Here is a 15,385-nt window from a genome sequence, read left to right as displayed (position 1 = left end):
TACGGTGCTGGAGAAGACTCTTGAGAGTCCCTTGAACTCCAAGGAAATCAAACCAGTCAATCCTAAAGGCAATCAACCCTGACTATTTCATTGGAAGGACTGATGCTGAAGTTCAAGCTCCAATATGTGGGCCACCTGCTGTGAAGAGTCAACTCATCGGAAAAGACCCTAACGCTGGAAAAGATTGATGGCAAAAGGAGAAGGAGGTGATGGAGGATGAGATGGTTAGATATTATCACCTACTCAATGGACATGAATTTGAGTACTCTGGGCAATAGTGAAGGACAGTGAAGCCTGGGTCTCAAAAGGTCAGATACAAATTAGCAACTGAACAATAGCAACATGGATTGTTAAGATAAAATGAAATAAAATTAATAAAGTTTGATATAATAAAGTAAAAAATACTTTTAAGCTATAATATTCTATTCTTCATGAAATAAATATGTAGGACAAGTATTTTCTTTTCTTTCCAGACTTGAGTTACACACAGTGAACAGCAGGGGACACAAAATTCAGAAGTTATTCTCTACATAGCAATGCACAATGAAACCTCAAGTTGTAGTGGAAAGCAGATGAACTTTGGAGGCAGACAGACTGTTTCATTTCACCTTACTCCATCACAGGTAAGCTGTGTGTGTTGTGCTCAGTCTCTTAGCCATTTCTGACTTTTTGTGACCATTTGGACTGTAGCCTGCCAGGCACCTCTGTCCATAGGATTTTTCAGGCAAGAATACTGGAGTGAGTTGTCATTTCCTCCTCCAGGGGGTCTTCCAGACCCAGGGATGGGACTTGTGTCTCCTGCACTGAGAGCAGACTCTTCACCACAAACCATTGGGGATGCCCACATATAAGCTGAGTGACCTTTAATTATTTAACCTCTCTGACTTCTTAGAATCATGATAAGTCTAACATGGAGATTAAATCAGTATATGTAAGGCAGTTCAATAAATACTAGGGTTTTCTCTTCAGTGCTTACTGTATAAATATGTGCATGTACACTTGAAGCCACACTGAACAAATGCACATTTAGATTTTATGGTCAGTTTTCCAAACCATGAACATGGAAATGGCTATAGTTTCATGATAGAATAGAAACACAAGTATAGTGAGATCAAAAATAAAAGCTAAGCAAAAGAAATGGGTTGTGTATGAGTTGCTTCTCACAGCCAATCAAGGTTTTTTCTATATATGAAAATGTGAATGCCAGAGAAAGTGCACCTGAACTTGTGCTGCGTACACTTTCAGCATGGTTTAGTACAGAGTATGTTTCTCAGAGTATGATGCAGGAAAAACCAACATCAGAATTAACGGGGAGTGCTTGTTGTCTGCAGTTGCATGTTCTACACAAAATCTTTTTCAGATCTTTGGGAATGGCACCTCAATTTCCTCTGGCAAAGGAGAAACAAGAATCCTTGCTTCTTAGGATTCCTGTGAATATTAAACAGCACGTGTTGTGAAGCTAGCACCGTACTTGCCACATATCATTAGAATTCTTTCTTTTCTTCCACATTGACACATGTATACTCACAAATGACTTGCTCAAAAACACCTGATCATGGTTCCATCTTTTCCCTCTTTAATAAGAAATAAGGCCTCTTTTTTTTTTTTTTTTTTTTTTTTTTTTTTTTTTTTTTGCTACTTTGGTGCACAGGGGACAAGTAAATCCTTCCTTTTCTGACGTGGCTATATTCTTTCCAATCATGTTTTCCCAGCGCTTTGTGTCCCACTTCTGTACGAGTCACTGGAAGACATGTCCTATTTGAAATAACACCAGTATAAGGTGTCATAAACTTGGATGTAGTTAATGAAACATACATGATAATTCATACAAGACTAAGCTTGAATACATAATGTGTTAATTTTAAACTTAAGGTTTTAGGAATGAACTTCATTGGCTTGGATTTTAATAAATTTAACTCTCTAAGAATCTAAATGACAATGTAACAAATATTGATGCGATCATCACTTAGCATTCTTATCTGTTTATCAAAAGGAAACTTACGACTTTCCAACTATTAATTTAGTACAGAAATAAAGTAAAAATCAGTTATCTTTTGTCATGCATAGAAAACAAATTCTTACATTTAGTGTTTAATGATCCTTAGTTTCTTCAACACATAATAAGTAAAATTATTTTTAAGAAATGAATTATACTCTACATATTGTGAGCTGATTTTGTCTCACAATATTTTGTAAACTATTCCAATTGGACAGATGAAAAATTTAATTGCTGCCTGTTATTTTACAGTATAGATACACCATAAATTATTCCACCTATGCATGCTCAGTTACTAAGTCATGTTCATCTCTGTGCAACCCCGTGGACTGTAGCCCACTGCTGTCCGTGGGATTTCCCAGGCAAGAATACTACAGTGGGTTGTCATTTCCTCCTCTAGGGAATCTTCCTGCCCCAGAGATTGAACTGGGGTCTCCTGCATTGGCAGGCAGATTCTTTACCACTGAGCCACCTAGGAAACCCTAATTTATTTCACCTAGTCCACATGATTGAATTTTTAGACATTTTCTTCTTTTTAACCCCCATTATAAATAAAGATGTGATAAACATTGTTGTACATACACATTTAATATTTTATCCATAACACCTTTAGGATAAATTCTTAAGAGACAGAATTGCTAGGTTCAAGGATGTGTGTATTTTTCCCATATCTTCAAAACTGCAGGAATATTCCAATATTTCTGCTTTATTTTACTTTTGTTATGGTAGGTTAAATTTTTTTCATATAGTTTTTAATATATAGCCTTTGAAAGCAAATTTTTAAAAGATGATGTATTTCTTCTTTTTTGAATGGATTTAGCATATTAAAAAGCAGAGACATTACTTTGTAAACAAAGATCCATTTAGTCAAGGCTATGGTCTTTCCAGTAGTCATATATGGATGTGAGAGTTGGACTATAAAGAAAGCTGAGTGCTGAAGAATTGATGCTTTTGAACTGTGGTGTTGGAGAAGACCCTTGAGAGTCCCTTGGACTGCAAGGAGATCCAACCAGTCCATCCTAAAGGAGATCAGTCCTGGGTGTTCATTGGAAAGACTGATGTTGAAGCTGAAACTCCAATACTTTGTCCATCTGATGCAAAGAGCTAATTTATTTGAAAAGACCCTGATGATGGGAAAGATTGAAGGCAGAAGGAGAAGGGGGCAACAGAGGATGAGATGGTTGGATGGCATCACCGACTCAATGGACATGAGTTTGGGTGGACTCCGGGAGTTGGTGATGGACAGGGAGGCCTGGCGTGCTGCGATTCATGGGGTTGAAGAGAGTCGGACACGACTGAGTGACTGAACTGAACTGAACTGATGGTAGCTCTATTTTTAGTTTTTTGAGGAACCTAAATACTGTGTTCCATGTATCTGTACCTATTTGCATTCACACCAACAGTGATCAGTAATTCCTTATGATTCACATCCTCACCAATACTTGTTATTATCTTTTTTATAATAAATATTCTGTGAGTTGGTATCTTGTAGTTCTGGTTTGCATTTCCCTGATATTAGCAATACTGAGCATCTCCTCATGTGTCTGTTGACAATTTATATGTCTTCTTTGAAAAATGTCTATTCAGGTTCTCAGCCCACTTTTTAATTTTTTTTGATGTTGAGTTGTATGAGTTTTTTGTATATTTTGGATATTAACCCAGTATCAGATATATTGTTTGCAAAGATCTTCTCCCATTCAGTAGGTTACCTTTTGTTCTGTTGATAGTTTCCTTTGCTGAGAAAAAGCTTTAGCTTGATGTGGTCCCATTTGTTCACTTTTGACTTTGTTTCCCTTGCCTGATGAGACATATCCATAAAAATATTGGTAAGACTCGACTCAAAGAACATACTGCCTATGTTTCTTCTAGGAGTTTTATGGTTTCAGGCCTTACATTTAAGTCTTTAATCCATTTTGAGTTTATTTCTGTATGTGGTATGAGAAAGTAGTCCAGTTTGATTCTTTTACATCTAACTGTTCACCATTTATTGAAGAGGTTGCCTTTACCCATTGTATGTTCTTGCCTTCCTTGTTGTAGATTAACTGACCATATATGTGTGGATTTATTTCTGGCTCTTGATTCTTGATTCCATTGATAATATGTTTGTTTTTTTGCCAGCATCATACTGTTTTGATTACAGCAGCTTTGTAGTATAGTGTGAAATTGGGGAGTATATCTCCAGTTTTGTTCATTTTTCTCACAATTATTTTGGCTATTCAAGGTCTTTTGTGTTTCTGTAAAATTTTAGAATTATTTGTCTTAGTTCTGTGAAAAATGCCATTGGTGCTTTGATAGGGATTACACTGAATCTTATTTTAGCAGTATTAATTCTTCCAATATATGAGAATGGCATATCTTTTCATTTGTTTGTGTGGTCTTCAATTTCTGTCATTAATGTCATAGTTTAATGAGTATAAGTCTTTCACCTCTTGTAAAAGATTGATTTGATTTAGTCCTAGGTATTTTATTCTTTTTGATACAATTGCAAATGGATCGTTTACAAATGATCCATTACAAAAATGGGGTTTTCTTTCCGATAGTGTATACAATTCAACAGATTTCTATATATTAATCTTTTGTCCTGCAAAGTACTGAATTCATTTATTAGTTTTAGTAGTTTTTTGGTGGTGTCTTTGGCATTTTCTGTATTTATATATATAGTATCATATAATTGGTAAACAGTGACAGTTTTACTTCTTCCTTTCCAGTTTGGATTCCTTTTATTTCTCTTCCTTATCTGATTGCTGTAGCTGTGTGTGTGTGTGTGTGTGTGTGTGTGTGTGTGTGTGTGTGTGTGTGTGTGCGCGCGTGCGCGCTCCGTCGCATCCGATTCATTGCAACTCCATGGACTGTAGCCTGCCAGGGTCTTCTGTCCATGGAGTGTTCCAGGCAAGAATACTGGAGCGGGTTGCCATTTCCTACTCCAGGTGCTCTTCCCTGCCCTGGGAGCAAATCCACCTGGCCTGCATTTCCTGAATTGGCGAGCGGATTCTTTACCACTAGCACCACCTGGTGGCGGAAGCCCCGACTGCCATAGCTAGGACCTCCAATACCATGTTGAATAAAAGTGGCAAGAGTGGACACCTTGTCTTTTTCCTGACCTTTGAGGAAAGGCTCTCAGCTTTTCACTGTTGAGTATAATATTGCTGTAGGCTTGTCATATTGCTTTTCTTATGTTGATGTATGTTTCCTCTACACCCACACTATTGAGAGTTTTTTTTTTTTTTTAATCACAAAAGGATCTTGAATTTCTTATTAATATCTGCTTTGAGGTTCTACTTGGAAAGTCTTTCCTTAGCACAAGTCTATACAAATATTTACCTATACATAGTATATAAGAATTTAACATACCAATTCATTCAATCATTTATTCACTTGTGCAACAAGCATCTATGAACACATACACACTAGGCATTGTTCTAAATGCTGGAAATAAAGCAACAAATAAGATCAAGTTTCTTGCTATCATGGAGTTATATTCCAAAAGAAATATGATCATATAGGATATAATTTAATGTGGTTTAAAGTTAATGGGGAAGGAATGTATTATTCAGTATACAATGCTGCTACTAACTAGTCAACCATTGAGAAAAAATAGATTATTTCATACCTAGGATCAAGTATATTACAAATGAATTAAAAATCTTTATGTTTAAATATTTAAAATAAAGCACAAAAATACGGGAAAAAATGTAAGTGAATATCATACAAAGGAACATCATATGCATTCTTGAACATGACAACTTTAGAGTAAGATCTCAAGGCAACTTTGCAAAGACCTCTTTTTTTTAACGGAATAGAACAAGGTAATTTTTGAACAATAATCTTTATTAGTGTATTTTCAAAGATACATATAATCCTGAGCTAGTGCATTTATACATTAATCATTTACTCCTTGAAGTTTATGAGCATTTTGCCCCAAACTCTCTGATGAGTACATTGTTATACTAATCAGGAACATAATTAAAAATATTATTCTTATCCCTGGAACAGCCAATTGATTTACTCAGATCACCTCATTATCTAATTCTATTCAGTACTACTTCAAAAGCTTTACCTTTCAGCTAAGTAATTTCTTTTTAAAACTATAAAGATGGGCAGTGCAAGAGGTGATTCTCTAAATTCTAGTGAATTCCTAGAAAACTACATTGCTTTTTGTCTTTGATCTGTATTTGGAATAAATTTGGCAATCATTTGACCAGCTATCTTTGAGAAGGATGACAAAAGTAACTACATCTAATTTTAATATTTTAGCCAGTGTAAAATGTCACAGGTTTCCTTCACATTTTAGTATTCCATGCGTGTGTGCTCAGTTGGGTCCGACTCTTTACGACCCCATGGACTGTAGCCCTCCAGGCTCCTCTGTCCATGGAATTTTCCAAGCAAGAATACTGGAGTGGGTTGCCATTTCCTCCTCCAGGGAATCTTCTCGACCCAGGGATCGAACCCAAGTCTCTTGCATCTCCTGCATTGGCAAGCAGATATTTTATCACTGTGCCGCCTGGGAAGCCCCAAGTATTCCATAAATTAAGGGCATGGCAACCCACTCCAGTATTCCTGCCTGAAGAACTCCATGGACAGAGGAGCCTGGCAGGCTCAGTCAGACACGACTGAGCGACTAAAACACACACACGTGCCCCAATAAGAAAAATTAACCATGATCTAATGAAGAGGAGGACAACCTAATATAGACACATTTTTGTAAACGGTTAAATATTATGAAACATGTTATGTGAAACACTTTCTTCAATCCATAAAGGAATACATAGAGCTGGTTAATATTAAATTTCATAAATCTAGGCCAGAACTTTTATAATTAGTACATTTTCAAACAATGACAAAAATGAAAGACAAAAGTCCTGTGATCTTTGAGAACAAACATTTATCCAACATATCTCCAACAGTGGACAAATAAATATTTTTATTCTTATATTTTAAATTACTACCAAAATATTATTTATTTCTACAAACAACATAAAACAAGCATACAGTATCTAGAAATGGTCTTTATCTGACAAGAATGTCAAGTCTTTGAAGGTACACTAAACATTTTTTCCTGAACAATGTCACTATGATATTAGGTTAAAGTTACTATAAGCAGTTCAAGCAAAATGCATATTGCTTAGATTTTAAAGCAAGCAATTGTGACACTGTTTAATTAAAAAGTGAGTATAAATGTGAAGCTATTACAGCAATATTTATAAACACTTCTTGGGAATACTCACAGACCAGCAAGTAATAGAATAATTGATTTAAAAATAATGAAAGCGTGGTGTTAGGTGTAATGTTTGGGAACAAATCAAAAATATCTTTTAAGAGATGTAAAAGAACATGAAGACCAAGCTTTATTATTTGGAGCTTGAAAACTTAGCAGCAAAACAAACTATTTGCCTATAATGTAGTACAGTAAACGTTTGTTCATATAAGGCTCCCAAAGTCTTAAAACTTCATACATAAATGAAAATGAAATCCATTAGGTAAATGATTTAAAGATGTCCAGAGTAGCTTATCAAGAACTGCTAGATACCCTCAACCGCATCACAAAGTCGTAAATAAGCTTATGCAAAACTATGTTCTGGATAACTCACTCTTATGGCTCCCCAGTAACAAGCTCGGATAAGGCAGACCAAACCTAAGAGATAAGCAATTGCCCAAGAAACATAGGTTGCATGAAATCGTCTTGCAAAATCTTGGGTGCCAACCTAAAATAAAAAGCAATATAAAAATAAAAGGTTAGAAACTGAGAATTTGTGTTGGCTTTTTTGGTGATTTTTATGAAACATATTCCCAAGATGACAAAATATGACTTGCTGCATTTGTTGACTAACACTGACAGAGCAAAGTTTCATAAAATGACATAGCAGGTTATGTTAACTATAAATTTTATGAAATAAAAATTCCATTAAAACATTTATAAAGGAATTTAATCTATAACCCTGATGCCATTCCCATATTGATAATAAATCATTGTTTGACTTGAATTAAAAGAAGAATTTTTAAAATTTTATTTGTTTATTTATTTTTAAAAGAAGAATTTTTTTTTAGACCATCGTAGCTAAATGAGTATTGCTTCAGCTCTGGCCATGGCAAAGCTGGTTCTGGCACTAAATAAAAACAAATGGGCTTTTTGTTAAATGGATGATAAAGTCCCCAGTATCAAGAACCTTCAGAGGGACACCAAGACATGATTTCACCTGGATGAGCAAATTCCACTGAGAACAAGCCCACGGATTGCCTTCAGATTGCTCAAAGTTTTTCAGAAGCTTCTGGCCTGGTATGTCAGGGAGGCAGGTTCTTTAGGGATCAATGAAAGTTGTTCCAAACCTCACCATTTACTACTGATCAAGTTAAGAGGAAAGAATTCTAACAATGAATAGAGTGATACTCACAGTTAATCCAATTCCAATGAAAATACATATCATTCCAATGGTAATATATACACAGCAGCGTCTTCGAGGAAGTGCACTACCCACTGAAGAACTGTAAATTCACGAGAAAAAAAAGAATATTAAGTATTTACATGAAGGTTCTCCATATCATCTTTGTGAGTACTAATCCATGGCTTTGGTAACACATATACTTCCATTTATTTCTTCAACTTGAGAGACAAGAACGTGCATAAGAAGAATGATATTTTGGGGGACATTCCTGGTGGTCTGTTGGTTTAGAATTCACCTTTCAATGCAGGGGACGTGGGTTCAATCCCTGGTCAGGGAGCTAAGAACCCACATATCGCAGGGCAATTAAGCCCTCGAGCCAGAACTAGAGAAGCCTGCAAACTGCAACAAGAGACGCCTGCTCACTGGAACTAGAGAAAGCCCATGTACCACAACAAAGAGCTTGCAGGCCACAACAAAGACCCAGCGCAACCAAAATAAAAATAATAAAAAAGTGATATTTTTAATGGGTTATCTACATCACAATTAGTGAGTTTGTCTGTGAATCATTGTGGCTTTAAACAAAATTCAAGTCTTGGTCATTGACAATATCCACAAAAACCCACAATAGTCAACGATGATTTTCCAAGATAAAGTTTTATTTCCAAAAAACTCTATTTCAGAATGGAATATAGGTGCTATCTTAAAAATAGCATTTGATTCTCCTACATTTATAACTGTTGGTATATGTTTAGCATAGAAAATTTGAAAATAAGAATAAAGAATAAAAAGGAAAATTACCTATAATTCCACTACCATGAATACCACTGAACATTTTGGCCTATTTTTCTACAGCCAGCTTTTCTAACTTAGTAATTTAGCATAAGCGTTTTTCTACATCGTTAAGTATTCTCAAACTAGAATTCTGAAAGATGAATATAACATAATGAATCCCCTACTATTGGACACTTAGCATTTTCCTTCTTGTAAATGATGCCAGACAAGCTTCCTTGGTGGCTCAGCTGGTAAAGAATCCACCTGCAATGTGGGAGACCTGGGTTTGATCCCTGGGTTGGAAATATTCACTGGAGAAGGGAAAGGCTACCCACTACAGTATTCTGGCTGGAGAATTTCATGGACTCTATAGTTCATGGGGTTGCAAAGAGTCGGACATGACTGAGTTACTTTCACAAGCAACATCTAAAATCATTGCGCTTTTTAAAAAATGAAAAGTAGAGGTGATTTACAATGTTTTTTTAAAATTTCTGCTGTCCAGCAAAGTGACTCAATTTTACATATATATATATGTGTATATATATACACATATAAATTCTTCAATATAAATTCTTCTTTACATTCTTTTCCATTATGATTTATCACAGGATATTGAATATAGTTCCCTGTGCTACATAGTTGGGCCTTATTGTTTATCCATTCTATATATACTAGTTTGCATATGCTGACCCCAAACTCCCAATCTATTTCTCCCCTACCCCACCACTATGGCAACCAACTTACACTCCCAGTAACAGTGTAGGAGGGTTCCCTTTCCTCCACTCCTCTCCAGCATTTGTTATTTGCAGAATTTTTAATGATTTCCATTCTGACCAGTGTGAGGAGGTACCTCATTGTAGTGTTTGCATTTCTCTAATAATTAGCCAAGCTGAACATCTTATAATGTGCTTTTTGGCCATTTGTATGTTTTTGGAAAATGCCTATTTAGGTCTTTTGCCCATTTTTCAATTGGGTTGTTTGTTTTGTTGCTGCTGTTTCTATATTTTGGAAAATTTAGCTCTTGTCAGTCACATCATTTGCAAGTATTTTCTCCCAGCCACTAGTTTTCTTATCATTTTCTTCATTTTTTTTTTTTTTTTGCTGTACAAAAGCTTGTAGGTTTCATTAGTCCTATTTGTTTATTTTTGCTCTTATTTCTACTGTCTTGGGAGACTGACCTAAGAAAATATTGGTACAATTTATACTGGAGGATGTTTTGCCTATGTTCTCTTCTAGGAGTTTTATGGTGTCATGTCTAATGTTTAAGTCTTTAAGTCATTTTGAGGTTATTTTTGCATATGGTATGACAGTGTTTCTAATTTCATTAAAGATGTAGCTGTTCAACTTTCCCAACACCCCTTGCTGGAGAGACTGTTTTTTCCTATTGAATATTCTTGCCTCCTTTGTCGAAGATGAATTGACCATAGGTGCGTGGATTTATTCTGGGCTCTCTATTCTGTTTCATTGATCCATATATGTTTTTGTGTCAATGTCATGCTGTTTTGATTACTGTAATTTTGTAGTGTAGTCTGAAATCTGGGAGCATTATGCCTTCAGCTTTGCTCTTTTTTCTTTAGGATTGCTTTGGCAATTCTGGGTCCTTTATGATTCCATATGAATGTAAAATTATTTGTTCTGTGAAAAAGGTCATGGGTAATTTGATAGGGATCTCTTTAAATCTGTATATTGCTTTGGGTAGTATGGCCATTTTAACAATACTAATTTTTTGCATTGTTAGAATTAGGATTAGAAAATTAAAGATATTAAACTTTTAAAAATCTTAAATACATATGCAAGAAGCCTATGGAAAACTCATAAAATATATCTTTCAACTGAAATTCTAAATTCAATAGTTTTCAGTTCTCTCTACTTCTGATTTTTAAAAAAATTTCAGAATAGTAAAAGTATAGCAAAGGTCAAAAAGCCAAACTAGTACTTTCTCCTTTCCTAAACAAACATACATTAACACATATCGTATATCACATATTGTGTTAGTGGATGATATTGTTGTTCGGTTGCCCTGTTGTGTCCGACTCTTTGGGACCCCACGGACTGCAACACACCAGGCTTCCCTGTCCCTCACCATCTCCCGAAGTTTGCCCAAGTTCATGTCCATTGCATCAGTGATGCCATCCAGCCATCTCATCTTCTGACTCCCTCTTCTCCTTCTGCCCTCAATCTTTCCCAACATCAGGAACTTTTCCAGTGAGCTGACTGTTTGCATCAGGTGACCAAAATACTGGAGTTTCAGCTTCAGCATCAGTCCTTCCAATGAGTATTCAGGGTTGATTTCTTTTGAAATTGACTTGTTTGATCTCCTTGCTGTCCAAGGGACTCTCAAGAGTCTTCTCCAGCACCACAGTTGGAAGGCATCAATTCTTTGACTCTCTGCCTTCTTTATGGTCCAGCTCTCACAACCACACAAGGCCACTGGGAAGACTATAGCCTTGATTATACGGACCTTTGTCGGCAGAGTAATGTCTCTGCTTTTCAGCACACTGTCTAGGTTTGTCATAGCTTTCCTGCCAAGAAGCAATTGTCTTCTGATTTCATGACTGCAGTCACCATCTGCAATGATTTTAAAGCCCAACAGGGGAAACTCTGTTATTATTTCCACCTTTCCCCCTTCTATTTGCCATGACGGATGCCATGATCTTAGTTTTTTTAATATCTAGTTTTAATCTGGCTCTTTCACTCTCCTCCTTCACCCTCATCAAGAGGCTCTTTAGTTCCTCTTCGCTTTCTGCCATTAGAGTGGTATCATCCTCATATCTGAGGTTGTTGGTGTTTCTCCCACCTATCTTGATTCCAGCTTGTAACTCATCCAGCTCAGCATTTCTCATTTTGTCCTCAGTGAACAGGTTAAACAGGGTGACAGCAGACAGCCCTATATATATATATAAAATTATCTGATTTGTCTGTGTACAGCCAGTGTCAACATTATACCTACCATGTGGTAAATTACTCATAGAATGTCTATTGAATAAATGAAATATAGAAATGGATCACTTACTAGGCATAATTTAGGAGTGTGCTATTCCATAAAGGTTACTTTTGCATAACAGAAAAGTAACTTCCTTTAAGTCCCAAATATTTTTAAAAATGGATGAATATTGTTGCAAATATGTATCATAAAAAGTCCAGCATACTTGAACCAAAACAGAAACATCTGGATGATCTCGGGGTGGGGGGTGATTATCATTAATTGCGGTAGTATACAGCCTATTATCTGGAGTTAATAGGGAATCTGTGATTCACTGCCTGTATGTTATATTTAAACTTTGACTACTTTTAATAACCATGTGTGCATTTGGTGATTTCTCCTGTGTTATACCTCACAGCTGGCCATCATTTCTCATTTACCTACGTATCTGCCTCTGCGGTCTAATGTACAATGGAAGTGAAAGTGAAAGTCACTCAGTTATGTCTGACTCTTTGTAACCCCATGGGCTATACTGTCCATGGAATTCTCCCGGCCAGAATACTGGAGTGGGTAGCCTTTCCCTTCTCCAGGGGATCTTCCCAACCCAGGGATTGAACCCAGATCTCCCGCATTGCGGGCGGATTCTTTACCAGCTGAGCCACAAGGGAAGCCCAATCTACCATGGGTTAGAAGGCAACTAAATTAAGTCAAAAGTTTCTAAGTGAATACTGTAGCAGCTTTTCTATGAGCCAAAGGAACACACTTTTGTGTTTAAAGTGTGTTTAAAAACACACGTTAGTTTTCCAATATTTAGAAAACCCGTGCTCATTTTTCATCACTCAACGTAAAGTCTCTACCTCTGGAAAATCTTCATAGGAAAGAAATAATTTACTGCTACTTTACAACCCAAGTGCCATCTTATCACAAGGAAAGGCAATGACCAAAAACACCTATTGCATGGATAATAAAATCTCTATACATTTAATACAAATGTGGTATCTGTATGTAACACATAATATTGTTTTGCAAGTGTTAAAACTTTTTACACAAACATGTGTTAAACTGTATGTTCTGTGACTTGTTTTTTTTCCCCTTGATACTCTACATGACTTTTCCATATTCACATGCAGAAATTTACTTCATTCATTTTCACAACTATCTTCCATTATACACATACACACACACAAACAGCTTGCTCAATCTTCTTGTTGATGGACAGTCAGGGACTTTTGAAAAAAATTTTTTTGCTATTATAACAAGACTGTTTCAAATACACTCTAAATGTTTCTTTATGTAAATATGCAGGAATTTATCAAACATATACCTAGGAATAGAATTGCTGGGTTGTGCTGTAGACATATCTTTAGTTTTAACAAATGCCAAATTTATATCTCCACCAACACTATATGAGAACTTCTATTGTTCTACCTATATCCTCATTAACACTTCAACACTTGGTAATGTTCTCAGGTTTGAGAATTTCATGAGTGTGAAAGTATTTCATTGTGGATTTATTATGTATTAATATATAACTAATTTGTAGTGAGGGCGGACAACTTCTCATATGCAGGTTGACTACTGATTTTTTCTATTAATTGCTTGTTCATACCTATCGTCTCTTTGTCTTGGGCTGTATTTAGATAATTCATAGATGATACTTATATAGTCTGCATACTATTCCATGCAGCTATATATCCACACATATCTCTTTTTTTAAAGCATCTTTTTATATGGACTGTTTTTAAAGTTTTTGTTGAATCTGTTACAATAGTGCTTCCGTTTTGCGTTTTGGTTTTTTGGCCACGAGGCACATGAGGTCTTAGCTCCCTGCCTGTGATTGAACCCACAGCCCCTGCACTGGAAGGCGAAGTCTTAGCCACTGGACAGCCAGAGAAGTCCCTATACATATCTTCTTATAGTCTGTTTTACAAATTCATCTTTAATAATGCATTTTGATATGAGTATTTACTAGTGATACCAATGTAATACAAAGTACTTCCAGTATAGTCAAAACTACCAATCTTTTCCTTTAAGGTTTGTACTTTTTTAGGAAATTCTTTTCTACTTTTGTCGTAAAAATATTTTTCTACCTTTTCTTCTAAAGGTATTACAATTTTGCTTTTGGCATCGCCAGCTACAAATTGGCACTTGCCAGCTACCTCTACAAGGGTTAAATCACAAGCCACTGCAGCTCACTGACCTTTAACACTCCCTGAAAGGAGTTCAGGGTGGAGTTCAGGAATGAGACACTTCGATCTCTGAGAAAATCTGGCAGACCAGGTCTTCAGATGAGATATTTTCAGGAGAAGATTTTATGAGCCCAATTTTCACAGCTCCTCATTTCTAGAAAAGCACTAATGTCTACTCCTTTTATGTCTACTAGGGGTAGTAAGAGTCACCAGTAGCACCTAATGACTTCATAAGACCAGCAGCAACCTTCTGCAAAAATCGATCCTTGATTGCACGTACTCCCCTTTTACCAAAATCACACATATACTGACCTTCCTCCCTACCTCTCTGGAGCAGTTTCTATTCCTGATAAAACTTAACTCCCAACTCTGACATTGTGCCTTTCTTTTTAGTTGACAGCATTTATGTTGATTGTCAAGAGCATAGTTCTTATAATTATTCATTTTTATTTTACATGTATCAAAGTTAGATTACTTTTTGCACACAAGTTTGTATTTCCTATGAAGTGACCATAATGATAATAATACCCTAAAGCATATGAGATAATTAAGGTATATGCTAAAATGCTATAACAGAGAAATCTATAAAACAGTAGCTTTATTTCTCTTACACATAAGAATTCAAAGGTAAATGGACACCCAAGGGCTTGTAAACAGCTCTGTTCCACGACTGCCACTGACTCAATATGGTAACAAATGTCCTGCTGCGGTTGCCTTCTCCAAGCAACTGGAAGAAGGGAGAAAAAGGCAGGACAAGCGGTTTTTGTCTTTAAAGAGAGGACCAGGAAGATGTGTTCACCACTTTTGTTCATATTCCATGGTCCTCAACATAAACACATGCTCACAGCTATCCGCAAGAGAGGTTAGGAAGTGCAGTCTCTAGCTGAGCGGCCATTAAGACGGACAGTTCCACTGCAAGGAAGAAAAGAACAGCAGTCTCTGCTATTTCACCTGGTATCACTACTTCTCTTTTACTGTTGGGGAGCGTTTGCCTCGTATTCCTTTCCTTTTGGTGAGTGTTTCACAGTTTCACCTTTTACTTTTACTCTATGTTCTCATATTTTATGTGTTTCTTCTTCAAATTGCATATAGAAGTACTTAAATCTAGTCTGATAACCTCTCACAT

The 15,385-nt window shown here is 36.2% G+C and overlaps 1 protein-coding gene across 1 annotated transcript in view; it reads right to left on the bottom strand.

The window, feature by feature from the left end:
- Nucleotides 1-5,350: 5,350 nt before the first annotated feature.
- The window catches only part of PIP4P2 (phosphatidylinositol-4,5-bisphosphate 4-phosphatase 2), a 63,029-nt gene continuing 52,994 nt past the window's right edge, over nucleotides 5,351-15,385 (bottom strand). Inside the window, exons 6-7 of the mRNA XM_043880322.1 lie at nucleotides 8,386-8,476; nucleotides 5,351-7,698 (exon numbers count right to left, since the gene is read on the bottom strand). Of these exons, the coding sequence (XP_043736257.1) occupies nucleotides 7,555-7,698; nucleotides 8,386-8,476 (235 nt within the window). The 3' untranslated portion in view covers nucleotides 5,351-7,554. The remainder of the gene's footprint in view (nucleotides 7,699-8,385; nucleotides 8,477-15,385) is intronic.

This window comes from Cervus elaphus, chromosome 21, assembly GCF_910594005.1.
Source record: "Cervus elaphus chromosome 21, mCerEla1.1, whole genome shotgun sequence".
Taxonomy (NCBI): domain Eukaryota; kingdom Metazoa; phylum Chordata; class Mammalia; order Artiodactyla; family Cervidae; genus Cervus; species Cervus elaphus.
The sequence above is the reverse complement of the archived record's forward strand: the minus strand, read 5'-3'. Positions and strand labels throughout refer to the sequence as shown.